Source organism: Cheilinus undulatus, linkage group 4 (assembly GCF_018320785.1).
Source record: "Cheilinus undulatus linkage group 4, ASM1832078v1, whole genome shotgun sequence".
Taxonomy (NCBI): Eukaryota; Metazoa; Chordata; class Actinopteri; order Labriformes; family Labridae; genus Cheilinus; species Cheilinus undulatus.
The window spans coordinates 7,891,230-7,908,908 of record NC_054868.1 but is presented as its reverse complement, the minus strand read 5'-3'; the positions used below and the strand labels follow the sequence as shown (position 1 = coordinate 7,908,908).

Below are 17,679 nucleotides of genomic sequence, written 5' to 3'. Positions count from 1 at the left end.
TCTGATTTTTTAAACTTAGTAATTGATAAACACTTAAAAAACAGTTGTAAACAGTTTAATTGTTAAAGTTCACATATTGTGCGAAATACACTTTTTCAGGCTTTTCTAACAATATTTCCCCCTGGCCTGTCCACAATCCCCCAGAGAATCAGGAAAACCCATTCCCTACCCCCTCTCTTTCTCCACATTTCAGAAAATGTGTGCTAAAACAAGCCCTTCTCAGATTTTCCCCTCATGATGTCATGTGGGGAGTTAGCCTCGCCCCCAGGTTCGGTTGCTTCAACCTGGTTACTGCCACCTACTGGACAGTGGTGTGAATCAGCAAATGGGCTCCATGCACAAATCATTTCCGCATATGGCATTAGGCAGCTCCCAAACTTCTGGTCGGGAAATTAAATGCAGGAGAGAACAGTGCATGATGGCAGAATTGTTGCGGTTTACTCACTGTTTACATGAGTTACCCAAGCTGACTGTCAATGACGAGTTAAATATAGCTGAAGATGTACATTGCTAACTTTGCAAAGCAGATGGATTTGCCCGTTTCCTAGTTTCTCACTGGAGAATCCATCTTGCAAAGCTCCCATCTGAACCGTTGGGCCCAGTTAGAAAGTGACAGGACCAATCAGCATTGAGGGGCAGTACTTGGGCGCAGCGGAGTCGTGACATAAGCGAGCAGCGACAGGAGGCTGGTGCAATTATGGCAGAAGACATTAGCATGGATGCTGCTATAGCATCAGTTTAACAGAACGTGACACTTCTACGTTAAAAGAAGAACAAAGAACAGCAGTGATTTATTTTCATTTCTAGAACAACAAAAGTCGTGTACTGACATGTCTACAGTTGCCATGGTTTGCGTGATGCAGCTCTCCATGGAGTTTACTCCCTCGGTAGGGGCACAGCTCACTGGTGGCTACGTCACGTGTTTTTTTGTCTCTCTGATTGGCCCGTAAAGATGTGACAGACAGAACGTTCATCCAATCCCCCTCCAAGTTTTTTTTCAAAGGCTCTGCCGTTTCCCAAACCCTGTGTATGAGTGGTTTTCCAGATGGGTGTGTGAAGCACTAGGTTAGTACATTGTAGCACACAGCAATGATGTCCAGAAGCGCTACAAATCAGATTTTGAAACATCATTTTTGCACGTTTGGATGCAATTGTGATAAAGAGTAAACACAAACAATGATCGGAAAAAAAACAAAACACTGTTGAATAAATGCAGTATAGTTTCGTTTCTGTTTTGGTTTAGCACGTAACGTTGGGGGAAGTTGTAAAGCTGTCATATTCTCCTCTGGAAACTCATCACACCCTGCCGTGCATAGAGCCTATTGACAGTCTAGTCCTTAGATGTTACTTGTTACTTTGAGGTGACTTTACTTGCAACAACAATTAAATGGTTTCCTTCATCCTGCAATGAAACATAGCATGACAGAACCAAGTTACATGACATTTACTTGATTATCAAGAAAAATTAGCCTAAATGGTGAGAGTCTGGATGGCTATCTTCATCATTACCCCATTCTTAAAAACTAACAAACGTGACCCATCAATAATCAATAATTACAGACTTGTGATCCTCAGTTTTGGGGTTTAAAAGGTGATAAGGGAAGTTATCAGCATCTGTGCTCCTTGTACTTTAATGAGAAGCTCTTAATCCTAACTGTTCCTAAATCATTGTTTGAGTGTAGTGCACTAGCTCCATGTTTTACTCTCTGGGATTAATCTCTTCCTGTCTGTCCAGATATTTGAAGAGGAGCACAACGTGTGGTTCCTGGATAAAGGAGGCGCCCTTGTTGCGGTCAAGCAGCCATCCGTGCCAACCAGACACTTGTGGTACGTCCACTTAAAGAACTTTTGGACAGTCTTCCTGTCTTAAATTGCTTTTTTCAATTTTCCACAGCTATTTTTAGGTCAACCCGACCCTCATGGTCCAAAAAGGGAGCTTATATTATATGTGAAACTTGATCCATTTAGCGATGCACTTAGACTGTGGCCTTTGGAAAGATAATTTTTTTTCAAGCCACTTATCATTAACAGCCCACAGTGTGAGCCTCCCTCCCCACCTCTTTTAGTGTTTTCATTAACACATTGCCTTCCTCCTGCCAAATCGGGGGCCTTGCTTTGCCTCAGTGCAGGCTAATCCAAGTGAGACCAGATCTGTTCTCCAGTCACTTTCGCAACGATTCTGAAATTAGTTTTAGAGCCACTGAAGTGTAGCCTGCTGGGTTTTTGTCTCTCAACCAATTTAAGTGTGATGGTAGAGGAGAAGGGAAAAAAATGACAGATAGAAAGAAGCCCGTGTATCTCCACAGACGTTGTACAGCAGCCATGGAGCAGTGTAGCTCTCTAAGCCAGCGTTAAGTTAAACACTTCCCCGGCCTGAATCTCATAATAGGTGCATGTCAACGGCGTTTCTGTTGTCAGTGCTTTTAGCCAAATGAAGGCAGTGGGGGGTGTTTGAAGTCAACAAGGGAGGCTTTTCTTTCTTCCACACACAGGCCATGTCACACTAAGGTACTCCTAGTTGTTCTCACTTCAGCACCAATGTTGATAAGTTGTCAGAATCAATAGAGCCCGGGCCCCGATGATGAAAGCTGTCCAATTTTTCTTTGCTGCCTCCTCCTCGCTCTGCAGTTTTGCACTGAGACATGAAACAGTTCTATTCTGGTCTTGTTTTTTTCACCCCTGCGTCGACTTCACCCAGGACCAGAGATGTCGCTCTTTTTCTTTCTGGCATCTGAGAGCAGCTTTGGGCATCTTCGCTTTGATAAGCAGACAGTCTGCCTCTTAAATATCCCTTTAATGCTCAGCTTTTCATATTTACCCAAAGCTACAGTAGCTAATTGCACTGAGACTCTGAGACTCGCCTGTTAGGACAAGCCAGTCATCCTGATCCCCACCTAAACCCCCCTCTATGACCGGGCTCTAATAGAGAGTGTCTGTTTCCGTGCCATTGCTGTTGCTGGGCTTGTGATGGGAATGTGTTCTGACACTCGCACACAGGGTCAGCTTTGACGAAGGGAGGCAGTGGACCCAGCACAGCTTCTCATCGGTGCCTCTGTTCGTGGATGGAGTCTTGGTGGAGGCCGGGGCTGAGAACCAAATCATGACGTAAGTCCAGTACTCAGAGGGTGATGATTTCTCTGTCCTTTAAGGGGGTGGTGTTGGCTGAGTGAAAGGTGAATGGCAGTTTTTGTTTTCTGTTCAGCCCTGAGGGGTTTTCATCTTCTCGGCAGAAAGGCGAGACGGATGGTGGACCTTTACAGAGGGCGTCCATACAAAGCTCAGTGGTATTTAACCGTTATTAAGCCATGTTTGTGAGTGGCAGGTAGAGGGTTGTGTAGGCTGTTAGTCAGACCTTTGCAGACATAAGGTCAGCTGAAAAATGTGTTTGATCACAACAGAATCACCTCTTAATGAGCCTGCTTCAATTAAAACTTAAAGCTACTCATATTACACCTTTAAACTTTACAAAAAATAATTTGGAGTGATAGAATAGCAAAGACTAAAAAAAGCAACCAATGTGCAGCATGAGTCAAATCTAAAACAATGTTTCTCACTCCTCAGTAGGCCTGTGAAATGTGGCCTAAATATACGGCTGCATTTTTGTGCCCTTTGTGGTAATGGTATTATAGTCTAGTATAAAGAGTGTTAACCCCTTCGGATGTTTTAAATAGGGTGGGGTAAAATTAGTGATTGCATAAATATTCACCCCCTTTAAAATGACTGAATTGATTTAACGGAGGCTCAGCCAATTAGTGAAATGGGGATCACCTGATAAAGACACCTGTGTCTGAAAGATTCAGTCACTGGTTAATCACTGTTCCTGGCTACCATTACACCATGATGACAAAAGAACACTCCAAGCAACTCAGAGAAAAGGTTATTGAAAAGTATAAGCCAGGGGATGGATACAAAAAACCCAATCATGTTACAGAAATCTTTTCTGTCATGTAAATAAACACTTGAATGTTGATGCTCCTTTTATTTAAGCTGAACTGACTGCATTGTTTCCTAGAATAAGTTCTAAACTCGGGGGGAGATATGCAGTGAAATGGCATCACTACCCAGACTGCAAAATGCAGAAATGGCAGCCAACATGAGAACTATTTATGACATTTTCTCCAAAATGTAGAAATCTAGTGGGTTTCTTTATGCAACAATCATAAAGAAGCACTGATGTTCATTTAACATCCTGAGACCTGAGATCCTGTTTAGAATACATTTTTAGTTCTGCCACTTATTTGGTAAAAGTAGGACCTGATAAGTTCAAACCTCAGCTTTGGTTTTTCACCAGAAACATATATCTGTATGTGAGGGCAATAGCGTTATCTTACTGTTCAACACAAAAAAGAATATTTCATTTAATTTCGTTATCAGAGAGAATGGTTTTAAGGTTCACTAGAAGCACAACACATCCCCTGTTTCTGCAGAAACAACACATTGCTGAGCAGGTTTTTGGCCTTAGGTTTTGTGTTGACCAGTTGGTAGGGGGACATTCAGTCAGTTAGAATTGGTGTCAGCCATTAAGAGATGTCTGGTGCTGTCTTTTTTCTGATGACTGACCACTGTAACTGGCTGAGGCCAAGTATGGACTTAATTCCCGTAAAAAATTCAGAAGGTCTTGGAAAAATATCCCTTAAAATTTTGTCAGATTTCCAAAACATAAAAATCTAACATAAATTCCAGAAAATTTTCAATCTAAATTTAAAAAATTTTTTAATTCCATAAAAGACTCCTTAAGTTCCTAAAATAATCCCAAAATGTTTCAGTGAAACTTTCTGAAAAAGGCAACTGTTTGAAATAAAAATGTTCCCTAAAATTGAATGAAAATTCCTAATATTTTCAAGCAAATTCCCCCACATTTCAAAGAAAATGTACAAATAATACATTCCAACAAAATTCATAGAAATCACAGAATACTTATTGAAAGAGGGAAAGAAAACACCAAAACATTTATACAAATCCTCTAAGTTTCTGCGATAATTTACATTTTCAAAGGTAACCAATTACCTCCAAAATTTTAAATAAATTCCTAAAGATTTATAAATATATTTCCAAAATTCCAAAGAAAGTTTCAAAGCAAATCTCTGTCCCAAAAATTAAAGTGAAAAATCTCCAAAATGTACAAATATATCCCCAAAAGTGTTGTATGAGAATTACAAAGCAAATATCCCAAAATTTCAAAGCAAATTCCATTCTAAGTGCCCCATCAAATCCCCAAAGAATTAGATATATAAATTGATCCCAAAAACAATCCATTTATAATTACAGAAAATTTCCAAACAAATTCCTTTTAAACATTTAAACAAATTCCTTTAATTTTCCCTGAAAATTCAGGAAATGTTCAAAGGTAATTAATTTCCCACAAAATTTTAAATCAAATTCCCCAGGGATGGGAAAATAAATTCCCCAAATTCCATCGAGTGTAAAAACAAAAAACAAAGTGAACCCCTCAAAAGATTCTAATAAACCTCTCAAAAAACTCATGAAACTCAAAGGAAATCCCATCCAATATTTCCAATCAAGTTTTCCCAAATTTTCAAAGACATACCACCAAAAATTCTAATGGAAATTTACAGAAAATTTCTAAAGAATCATCCCCCAAAATGAAAACAAATTCCCTTAAATTTCCATGAAAAATCAGGTAATGTTAAAGGTCAAAATTATCCTGAAAATCTCAAATCGATCCCCAAAAATCTATAAATGAATTCCTCAAATTCTTATTAAAATACCTTAAAATCTTAAAGTGAATCCCCACAAAGCCTTAACTCAAACTCTCCAAAATATGCAAACATATCCCACCTCGAAAAAATCTGGACTAACATCTGAAAAATTCTAATTGTAGAAATTATAACTGTAGGGAAGCCAAGATGTAATGCCCTCATATGTTCATGCAAAGAGTACAGAAATCCAAATTCAACAAAAACATCAACGCTTTGGCCCTGGATGTTGCGAGTGCAGTCATATTGAAATACTATTATAGTCTGTATTTTATTAGGATTTAAACACAGGAGAACAGACACAATCAGCTGATGTATGATCGGCTATTACCAAAATTATACACAGCTGTAACTTCCTGTGGTGCTGCAGAGGACTTCTCGTGCCACTTAAAACATCTTATTTTCCCCCTCCCTTCATTTACTCGGGTTTCTCTGTGCATCTCTGGGGTGGGGGTGGGGGGGTGAAAAACACAAGAAAGAGACACAACTAAAGAGACAATGTGCCTATTGACTCAACACGTCTTCAGCTGTTTTGTATTTGGAGTTTTATCTTAAAAACTGTCACACCAGAACTGTGTGGGTGTACTTGTAAAAATCTGATTGACAGAGACCAAAACACCTCTAATTGATTCTAGTTCCACTCTGTTGTAAATTTGTATTTACACCCACACAGATGCCAATCCAAACACTAAAAATACCTTCTTAAAGTACAGTAGGAGTGCAGGATCAAAATCATTGTCAGCACAATGTAAATTTAAAGGGTTGTAAGATGGTTGATGCAAATGGTGGGGTTGTCTTTTTTCTTTTAAAATATCTTTGTCAGTCATGAAGTGTTGGATTATGTTCTCGTTTGACCTAAAATGGTTATCAGAAAGGAGCCATGTGAGAAGTTTGTTGGGGGCTTTAATTATTTCAGATACACTGTGTGGACAAAAGTATTTGGACACCTGGCCATTACATCAACAGGGACTGTGTTAACATTGTATTCAAATACATGTACTTTCAAATGGAAGTAGTCCCCCTTTTCAATTCTTCTTGGAAGGCTTTCCACAAGATTTTGGAGTGTTTCTGTGGGAATTTGTGCCCATTCATGATGCTGGACAAGAAGGCCTGGCTCGCAATCTCCATTCCAGTTCATCCCAGTGCTCAATGGGATGAGGTCAGGGCTATTTGCAGGCCAGTGAAGTTCTTCCAAATTAAACTCATCAAACCATGTCTTTATAGTCATCGCTTTGTGCACTGGTGCACAGTCATGATGGAACAGAAAAGGGCCTTCCCCAAACTGTTGCCACAAAGTTGGAAGCATAGCATTGTCCAAAATGTCTTCAATGCTTCACAGGAGATAAGGGGCCTAGTCCAAACTCTGAACAACAGCTCCATGCCATTATTCCTCCTCCAGCAAACTTCACAGTTGGCCCAAAGCAGTCAGGCAGGTAATGTTCTCTTGACATCCACTGAACCATAACTGGTGTGCTTTGCACCACTCTGTCTGACGCTTGGCATTGGACTTGGTGATCTGAGGCTTGCACTGAGCTGCTTGGCCATGGAAACCCATTCCATGAAGATCCCACCTCACAGTTTTTGTGCCTCCATTAATGCCACTGGAAGTTCTTGACTCTCCAGCTATGGAAAAGAGCAACCCATCCAGACACTCAACACAGCCCAAACGATGCCTGGCCTGCCCCTTTCTGGGGGAATACATTTCATAATAATACATTCAATAATTAATGGGTGTGGCCAAATGCTTTTGTCCATTTAGCATATCTATGACTTACTGAGCAGTCTAAACTATTGGGCCTCATTCACTGACTGTTCTTTGGAAGAAATTTCTTCTCAGACCAACTTAAAGCTGCATGTGGCAAAAGCTAGCATCAGGTGCATGCGTTTGATTAGTCCATTTTGCTTAGGAAGGTTCCTAACTGAGAGAAACGACCCGGAGGTATTTTAGTGTCGGCCGTGATAAAGGCCATTTGAAATCTCTAACTGATAAGGAAAGGAGCTTCATTACTTCCTTTATTATCTCCTTTAGCCTAGGAAACACTGGACCATCCTTTACCAAAGGAGAGATGAACAGATGACCCACAGTTCTTTGCATGAACTTCATTTAAAATGACCTGCCTGTTGACCGCTCATCAAAACATGCAATCAATTTCACTGTAACTTTACTAGCCCTGATTTAAACAGTAAAATTCATTGTCAAACTTATGATTCATGCAATAAATGGAAGGAAACAGGGACTAACAGAGGAATATTAAAGACATGTAAACTATTTCATTCCACATATGACAACGATTTCGTTTCTTCTCATTTCCATTTTTATTCTAACAGTAAACCGATTAGTCAGTATGTCAAACTGCATTTGTTTCATTATTTTGAAATATTGAAGTAAATATGATAAAAGCTTGTAAATCACAACCAATTCAAGCAATAAAGTTGGCATGTTGCCATATTGTTATTATATTTATCATCAAAATGATAATAAGGACATGTTAAGTAAGACATGGTTTATAGAATTTCTCACATAATGAGCTGAAAGAAAGAGAGAACCAGAGTAGACTATGAAATTCACAGATGAGAGAATAAAAGAAAAACATGATGGATAGGGAATAAAACAAAACGATTTAATACATTATGAAATTAAAGGACTTGAATATTTTTCATCTAGTCTTATTGTTTCTGCTGTTCTAGATGTTCACAGTCACAGTTCCTCATCCTGAAGAGACTTTAGGATATAAAAATCTTAATGAGCTCATATTTATCACCAAAGCTTTCACATTTCATTCGCTGCACACAACAACACGGAGAACGCACCGAGTGATAGGTGTGAATTTTGCAGTCCATCAATGTTAAATTGTAGTTTTTACTCAAATAACACACATCACATCTGTAACAACCGCCTCGGGAAAGTGCAGTCAGATTCCCTAATCACCACTGTTCTCCTTTACTGTCCTCTTAATCCCAGCCTTCCTTGACCCAGTGACGTTTTTCACCAGGGTTAAGGAAAAGTGGATAGGAAAGGACTTAGGAGGTCATTTTTTGGACTTTTCGAACGGACTCCAAGTCTCTGAGAAAATGTTCTTGCTTTTCTTTCTTAGAAGAGCTTGTTAGCTTTGTCTTAGACAGTGATGCATTTGTAATATCCATATCTATGTTTGAAATGTTTGACTTGTTTTAGCACTGGACCAGAATTAGTTGTATTATCGCTGTCAAACCATTGCAAAGCACCACACGTCTGTTAACCCTTCAAAATAAAAGCCCTAGATGTCATGTTGTTTGCAAGGGGGACTGAAATACAGAGAGCAGAGAAGATAATATTTAATAGATGCAGTGAGAGCGTCGATGTGACACTATATCCAGTGCTTGGATGCTGTAAAGACATAGATATATTATTTAAAAATATCTTTTTAGGAGCTTTTTGCCTTTATTCATAGATAACAGAGAAATATAGAGACATAAAGTGGTAACAAATAGAGGCAAAAAACTAACAAATTAAAACTTGTAAGTAGGATGTCTGATGACAATGAAATCATAATTGCAAATGAAAAACTCATTGTCTGAGAGAAGTAAATGGAGAAGAAATTTCATGGCAAAGGCAGCATTTTCTAATAAAAATGGTGTTTTAATCTTCAACTTAGGCTTTCAATTATGTTTCCAATTATTTTAATAGTCTCATATGCTGTCATTTACTTTTTTTTCTTTTAGTAATAGTGATTGTAAAATGTTATGACTTTGTGATTTGCCTCTACAGCTTTTTTGGACACTTCAGCCATCGTTCAGAGTGGCAGCTCATCAAGATAGACTACAAGTCCATCTACAGCAGGAAATGCACCGAAGAAGACTATCAAACCTGGCACCTGCACAACCAGGTAGTACAACTGCCTGAAATGTGAACGTTTATGCCTGAAAAGAGAACAAAAACCCTTATAGTATTTATTGTTACAACAGGGTGAGCCATGTGTGATGGGACAGAAACAAATCTACATGAAGCGCAGGCCTGGAAACTACTGCATGCTGGGAAGAGACTACTCCAGGATCCTCTCAGCTGAGTCATGTATTTGCCGAGCTCATGACTTTGAATGGTAAGAGGATGAGCGCCTTTGTTCAATAGCTCCTTTCTTCATAATCGTCCAGGGAGATTATGTTTCCCCTCATTGTCTGCTGAAGGAGAGCTTCATTAATGACAGCGTCCTTTAGAAGGAAGTGTTTTTCATTAATCTTTGTAGGATTTTGTATGTTAGTGTTTTAATTGTTTTGTCCTGGGTGGCTGCCAAACGTGGGTGTTGAAGACAATCTGAAAGTGACTCTACAGGTTACTAAGTCAAAGTGAAAGCTCCTGTTTGTTGAAGTAGACGGATAAAAGGAGCTGCTACACGTCCTCATGCCAATGTTATTTTTAGGGTGCATCCTTCTAAATATAGATGAGTGATTGAGAGGATTGATGGTTAATACATTGCATTCCTTAGACTTCTGCATGCATGTGATCTAGATTACCTTAAAACTTGTATTGATAGCCAGAGCTTTTATTTATGTTAGTCTAGTCTGCCTTTATTTGGTACAGGCATCAATAAGAGACCGGCCTTTATTATTGTCAAACAAAACTTGTGCACAGCAATCATGGGGAAGACTGTGAAACTTTTAAAGTGCACTGCAAAGGATATTCATCAGTGCATAACATTAAGGAAATTGATTAATGAGTTAAACTTGACTCATTTGATCTTGCTGTTATAGATGGTATGCAAACCTGTTGCACAGCTGGTACACCTAAAAGCGTTCTCTGTCTGTTGCACCCTATTATTTACACATGTCCACCTCACCTCTATGTGTGCTTCAAATGCTTTGACATCTGATAGCTTAGTCTGCATGCCAACATTCCCCTCAACTTTTGAATGGGATCAGTAGATTACAAGTAGTATGTCTATGTTTTTTGTGAAGACTTGAGCAATACAGCGAAGCTAGTAATGACAGCTTCAGGCAGTTGTGTAGGGAGTGTGAGTCACGCTGTTTAATTCCAACCCATTGGCTTTATCACAGAAACTTTTGTGCCTGCGTTTGTTAAAGATGTGCAAAGAGGCATCCCTGTGAATACAAAAAGACTCCTTTTTCTGTATCACAAACAACAGCAAGAGACACAGCAATGAAGAACATGTAATGCAGTGAGTTCTGTTAAGGACATGTTAAAATCAATGTGTTTTGTGAAATGTATAGTATCATGAGTAGGGCTGTGTATTTCCCATGTTGATTTTGGATAATGGACTTATCCTACAGTGAATTCACTTCAGTTAGCTTTTATTTGTTGTACATAATAAAAGCAAAAGCAAATTTTACACTGTAAAAGACTGAAATTTAGGTCCTCAGAGATTCAAGAAATAAATTGAAGGTATTCTTTTTACAATCTCTAAGCATTTCATGAATGCACCAAATTTTAATAATTTATTACCTTGAAATGACTCCCTCTGTTGTCTTTATTGTTGTTGTTCATACAATAATAAAATTCTGGTTCTGCTTTATGAATAACCCACTTGGATTTGCAAGACTTTGCATCATCATAACACCATGGCTTCTCAGTAAAAGGGTCCAGATGCTGAAGTGGCCTGCCTGCAGTCCAGCAACCCAGAACTGTTGAGCAGCTAGAATCCTACATCTGACAAGAATGGGACAACATTCCTCAGCCAAAACGTTAGCTGCTGGTCTCGTTACTTCCCAGACATTTACAGACTGTTAAAAGAAGAGGGAATGCTACACAATGGTAAACATGAGTTTGCGAAGGTTGGTGAACCTCTTCAATCTTTACTTCAACGTTACTGGCAAATTAATCTAATTATTTGCGACTAGCTTCTCCTTCCAGGCCTTTGTTGCCCTGTCCCTACTTTTTTGGGGTGTGTTACTGCCATCAAATTCAAATGAGCTTTTCATGAAATGGTAAAATGTCTCAGATTCAACATCTGATATGTTGTTTATGCTCTATTGTGAATAATGTATTTGGTATTTTTAATATATCAGGTTTTTGGCGACCTAACTTTTATGGAACTGGGGTTGTAAAATGTACAGCCCACAGTTTTCTGTGCTAAACCAATGAGTGCAGATTAAACAGCATGATCAACACTCCTTTACCGGCTTCCTAAATCCTTTTATCAGCTACTCTGTACAGCTCAGATCTTTACAGATAGATTAAACTTCTGCTTGTGATCCCGTGGTCCTGTTCAGAAATTGAGGAGTTACAGCGTCATTCAGTGCTTGTCTGGATGAGCCAAACCGATCTGGTGTTGTGAGCCTAGCTGTTGATGCTTACGGCTTATTAGCCTAGTGTCTTATTTGGTGTTGATGAAGACTGGTGTTGCTGCAGTGTTTTACCTTGTTTTAAAACTGCTTGCATATTTCATGACTTATGTCCAACCCCAACTTCCAGGTGTTTGAATAAACCCTTAAGTTCCAGTGTCTTTGTTTAATGCCACCTATTGCCTAACTGCCATTGCAGCATTTGTGGCCATATTCTGAACATCTGTATCTCTGCAGGGACAACAATATACATTGGAATTGTTTTCAATTCTGAGGCTGTGGGAAATACCCAGCTCTCCAGCAGTGTGCTTTTCTTTGTTTGTTTCAGGAGAGAAATGAAGTGATGAGAGACAGAATAATATTTGAATTGAGTGATTTCTCCCTTTGTATCATGTTGAATGAATTAGCAGTGCAACAACAGACGCTTACAGAAGTTTCATATCAACACCATACTCACTCTTCATCCTGGTGTGCCAGTTTTTAAACCATTTAATTGGAATCTGTTACATAAGTTCCTCACGTCTCATTAATCTACTCCATTTGCTTTGTGTTTTTTCCAGTAACCTGATAACTGGGATCTTTCTACACATTTTGCTCATAATGTCTTTCTCTGTGGCATCCGTCGGTGCTACTTCAGTAATTCTGCTGAGACGATATGGGTAGTGGTGGTGAGGGAATTCAGGGGATGGTGTAAATAGTTTCAATTTGTATGCAAATCCTTAATGGTTATATTTTTTATCCTGTAATGACAGTGAGCAGAATAAAGCCATCTTTAACATACAGCTGTTATGTAAATAGTGTTTGGAGAAGGTCAGAGAGTGAGTGCTAATTGGTTCCCATTGAACGCGTGTGAAGTTTGTTTTATTTTTCTGTGTCTGAGGCTGATTCGTGTCTGTCTGTCTTGCCCCATCTCTTCTCTGCAGGGAATTATCTGGAGCATGCCTAAAATCCCAAAATGAGAGTATTAAAAAATCAATACAGAAAAACAGCTTAGGTCCTTTTTTACTCAATTTGAGGTGTGAAGAGTCTGCCTGCCGCATACTGAGCCTTAGGACATACTTGTTATCCCTGTATGGAACAATGGTTCTTTTTAAGTAGCAGACCTTTTCTGTAGACAGAGCAGTTTTAGCATCTTAGTGCACATTCAGTCCCAGATATTAAGGTCAGACAAATATAGCATGTCTGACACTGACAGAGATCCCGATTTTGGAAAAGAAATTTCACTGTTATGGCAGCCAATATGGTATAATTTTCAGTACTGGAATAGAAATCTGACTTTTTTCTGTTAGATTCTGCATCCACTTTGGAGGGATATGAAACATGGCTGCTAGTTTGTTGAAAATCTTAAAATTTGTGAAAACAGCAAACATCCATACCTGTAATTCTGTCTCAGTGCGTTTACAGAACGGTGAAAAGGAATTTACCCCTTTCCTGTTTTTTTTTTTTTTTAAGATTTATTTTGGGGCCTTTTCATGCCTTTATTAGATAGCAGAGACAGTGGATAGACTTGGAAACAGGGTTAAGGGCAGAGGGAGAGACATGCGGCAGAGGACCACAGGCCAGATTCGAACCCGGGCCTCACGCGCACCTTAAACCACTCGACCATCTGCGCGCCCCTGATTTATTTATTTTTTCACATTTGTCACGCTATTGTTTCAGATCATCAAAGAAATTAAAACAAAATTAGACAAAAATAACTGATCACATACAAAATGAAGTTTTTCAATGATAATTTCATTTATTACCTACCTGACCGAATGTAAGAAAGTAATTTGCCCCAAAACCTAATAACTGGCTATGCCAACCTTGGCAACAAAAGCTTTAAGCAGGTTTTTATGATAACTGGCTTTCACATCCCTATGGAAGAATTTTGGCCCACTCTCTTTTTTTTTAATTCAGCCACATTGGAGGGTTTTCTAGCATCTATGGCCTGTTAAATGTCATGGCACAACATCTCAATGTGATTTAAGTCTGGACTTTGACTAGGCCACTCCAAAACCTTCATTCTGTTTCTTTTAAAGCCTTTCAGAGGTGGACTTGCTGGTGCGTTTCGAATCATTGTCCTGCTGCATAACCCAAATGGGATAAAGCTTAAGGTCCTGAACTGATGGCCCGACATTCCCTTTCAGGATTTTCTCCTTGAGAGAGGAATTCATGGTTCCATCAACTATGGCAAGTGACCCACATCCTGCAGCAGCAGAGCAGGCCCTGACCATCACACTAATACCACAATGTTTGAGTGCTGGCATGATGTTCTTTATATGAAATGTTGTGTTGGTTTTACTCTAGGTGTAACAGGGCTCACGGCTTTCAAAAGGTTAAACTTTGTCTTGCCAGTCCACAGAATATTTTCCCAGAAGTCTTGGGGATCAACAAGAGCAGGGGTTTTGGCCTTGGAACTCTCTACTGGATGCCATTTTTGCCCGGTGTCTTTCTTATGGTGGAATCATGAGCACTGATCTTGACTGAGTCAAGGTAGGCCTGCAGGTCTTTGGATGTAGTTCTGGGTTCTTTTGTGACTCCCAGGATGATTCATCGCTGATGCGCTCTTGGAGTAATTTTTGCCAATTTCAGCCACTCCTGGGAAGGTTCTAACCTGACACGTCAGATGGATGTGTGAAACACATCCATCTGGGAAACCACTCATAGATAGCGTTTGGGAAAGAGGCTTTGAACAAAAACAACTCGGAGGGTGATTGGATGAACGTTCTATTTGTTACATCTTTACGGGTCAATCAGAGCAACAAAACGTGATGTAGCCGCTACAGAGGTGCGCCCCTATTGAGGAGTAAACTCCACAGAGAACTACATAACGCAAACCACGTTTTTGTCATTTTTGATAAGAAAAAGACTCAATGCTGTTCTTTGTTCTTCTTTTAACGAAGAAATGTTGTCAAGTTCTGATAAAACTGGCACTTTAGGAGCATCCACGCTAATGTCTTCCACCATAACTGCATTGGCCTCTTGTCACTGCTTGCATAGCAGACGACTCTGCCACGCCTGAAAGTACTGCCCCTCATCGCTGATTGGTCAGCCCACTTCACTTTGTCAAACAGGTTCCATTTAAGGGATTTCTTGATTCAGTTTGTCTGGCAGTAATCAGGCCTGAGTGTGGCTGGCAGAATTGAACCCAGCTTTCCAGATAAACATTTTTAATCACAGTTAATTCACGATTCATAAGGGGGTAATTACTTTTTCACAAAGGGCCAAGTAGGTTTGGATTTTATTCACCTTAATACATTGAACACCAATATTAAAATTTGTTTGCTGATCAGTGTGAAAAATATGCATCAAAATGCAAAGTCAGGAAGGCAGCGCTGTAAGTCAATAATGAACTTTCAAAATCCATTTAAGAAACCTTTTTAGTGAGGTTATTGGATGTGATGGTAGTATATGCACACACCAGGAAATCAGAGAGTGAAGAGGCGTATGGAATGCACTGATTTAGGCAGTTTTTATTCAAAAGTTGGTTAAAAATGTCAATAAAAAGTTCTTGCAGGAACAATCAATAGAGTTTCCTTCCCCCATGCAGACCAAGTGCACACAACTAATCATCACAGCATCAAAACAGAACATTTAGCCTGCTGTTTTTAAGTAGCAAATAAAGTTATTTTAACATTTAAATGTTTTCTAGAAACTACATCACTTCACCACATGCGCCTCTATACCCTCTCATTCTCCAGAAGACACCATGATAACCTTTAACCTCTTTGTCCACATGCACCTGTGTTGCCAATCTGCTTTGACAGCTTGTTAATGAACAGTTCACACTGCTGTAACCACAGAATCAAAGTGCACTAGTCAGCCACTGGCTTGTTGGTTTTGTTTATGTGCTGGGCTTGGTGATTAATTGACAAATCAATGTCACACTCTTTATTAGAATGGGCACTTGCTTACCTTGCTTTGTTAGATGTAAATCATGTTGTGATTGCAAACGCCAGCGGGCAAGTAAGAGTTAGTCATCCTTGTATGGGAACAAACAATCCTCCTCATCTCCCCTCCAGGGTGTGATTTCATATGTACTGTTTGACACTGCTGTTGTGTACAGGCCTTGATCAATACATAATAATGATGTGTCTCTGGGCTGAGCAGGTCCCTGGTCAGCAGTAATAAAAACAGAGAGGGATGTGGAACACGCTGCATGGCAATATGTCCTTTTGCACATGCTGATATTGATCAGGTGTTTGGATGTGCTTTTTGTTGTCCAACAGTGATTATGGTTATGAGCGGCGCGGAGATGGGAACTGCAGGCCGGCTTTCTGGTTCAATCCCTCCACCGTGTCCAGAAGCTGCAGCCAAGGTCAAAACTACTTCAACAGCACAGGGTAAGTGAGATTTACCAAATGAGATATTTGAGTTACAGATGTTTTTATAATCTCTCTCTCATTAACCCTTTATGACCTACCATAGAACAAGCCTGCCAGAGAATATCTTCACATATTAACATGCTGTAGTGCCATTTTCTTTCAATATTTGAATTGGCTATACATCAATACAATCATTAGAATCTAAATTTTAATGATATGTATGTGATAACTCCATAATAACAAATTAAATTGCTCAAATGTGCAAAAAAATGCAAGAAAGATGAAATGTTATTTGTGTTTTTTACAGATTTTCCTAAATACAGAGATGTCATAGCTGTATCCCTCAAAATTGTGATTGTAAAAAAGTTGCACAAGATTGTTTAAAACCACAAAAAAATATTTTGAGTATGTTCATAACTTCATTTTTGAAATAAACTCATCTTTATATAAATATTTACAGTAGTGCAATCAAATCTCTAAGTGTGCCACATACTTTTGAGCATGCAATACAATGCAAGTGTGACTCGTAACCTGCAAGAAAACAACGTGATTATAGCCCAAGTTATATTATATTATAATGTTTTTGTTGTGTGCGCTTTGAACTACATTTCTGCAAAAGAAGCAAGGATATTTCTAGAAAGAAACAGTACTCTGGAAGACATTGAAAGTGTGATATGTTAGTGTTACTCCTCCGGTTGTACATGCAAAAAGAATTACTGCTCTATCTCATTTGGTTACAATTTTACCCGCGGTTAAAAAAAGATATGCAAATGATTGCTCCATAGGTTTTAAAGGGTTAATCAGTTAAAGTAATATCTGGATTCAGGCCAACAAACTAGTCCAAATGTAGGAAAACAAAAATTCAACTTTACTGAAAATTATCAGTAGGTAAAAAAATTGAACCCAACAGTGACAGCCCACTTTTTTGGCAGCTCTGGTTCAGTAAGGAATACAATGCAAAGCAGAAGGATTGGCTAGATTTCATGTCCGTCATAAGGCTGATTGATCTTGCAAAGCTGCATTATGAAATGAGTATATCAGGTCTGAAATCAGATCTGACCAATCAGCGTTATTGTAGGGGAATGAGTCGGAAGCTACGGACAGGGTTTCATTTTACGGGAAGCCAAAAACAATGGCTGCTGCCACTTTAGCATTCAGCTTGGAATATTTTTAATTACACCATAAAAGCCTTTATTCATCAATGTATTATAAGTTGTAGAGCATTTATCAGGACCTATTATCTGGCTCACTCTCTTTTCCTTAGAAGACCCTTGTGTCCTTTCCAGAGCATTCAGGAGGAGGAGCCTTCTTTTTTTTAATAACAGTTCAAGAGAATTTATGAGTTGGTTTTTAATATGTTGGGGAGAAATCATGGAAAA

At 39.1% G+C, this 17,679-nt stretch overlaps 1 protein-coding gene across 3 annotated transcripts in view; it reads left to right on the top strand.

Annotated features, from left to right (window-relative positions):
• The window catches only part of sorcs3 (sortilin related VPS10 domain containing receptor 3), a 463,686-nt gene that overhangs the window by 366,757 nt on the left and 79,250 nt on the right, over positions 1–17,679 (top strand). For all 3 annotated transcript variants that reach the window (XM_041785632.1, XM_041785633.1, XM_041785634.1), the window contains 5 exons: positions 1,736–1,827; positions 2,998–3,105; positions 9,466–9,583; positions 9,663–9,796; positions 16,205–16,318. In XM_041785632.1, coding sequence (XP_041641566.1) covers positions 1,736–1,827; positions 2,998–3,105; positions 9,466–9,583; positions 9,663–9,796; positions 16,205–16,318 — 566 coding nt within the window. The remainder of the gene's footprint in view (positions 1–1,735; positions 1,828–2,997; positions 3,106–9,465; positions 9,584–9,662; positions 9,797–16,204; positions 16,319–17,679) is intronic.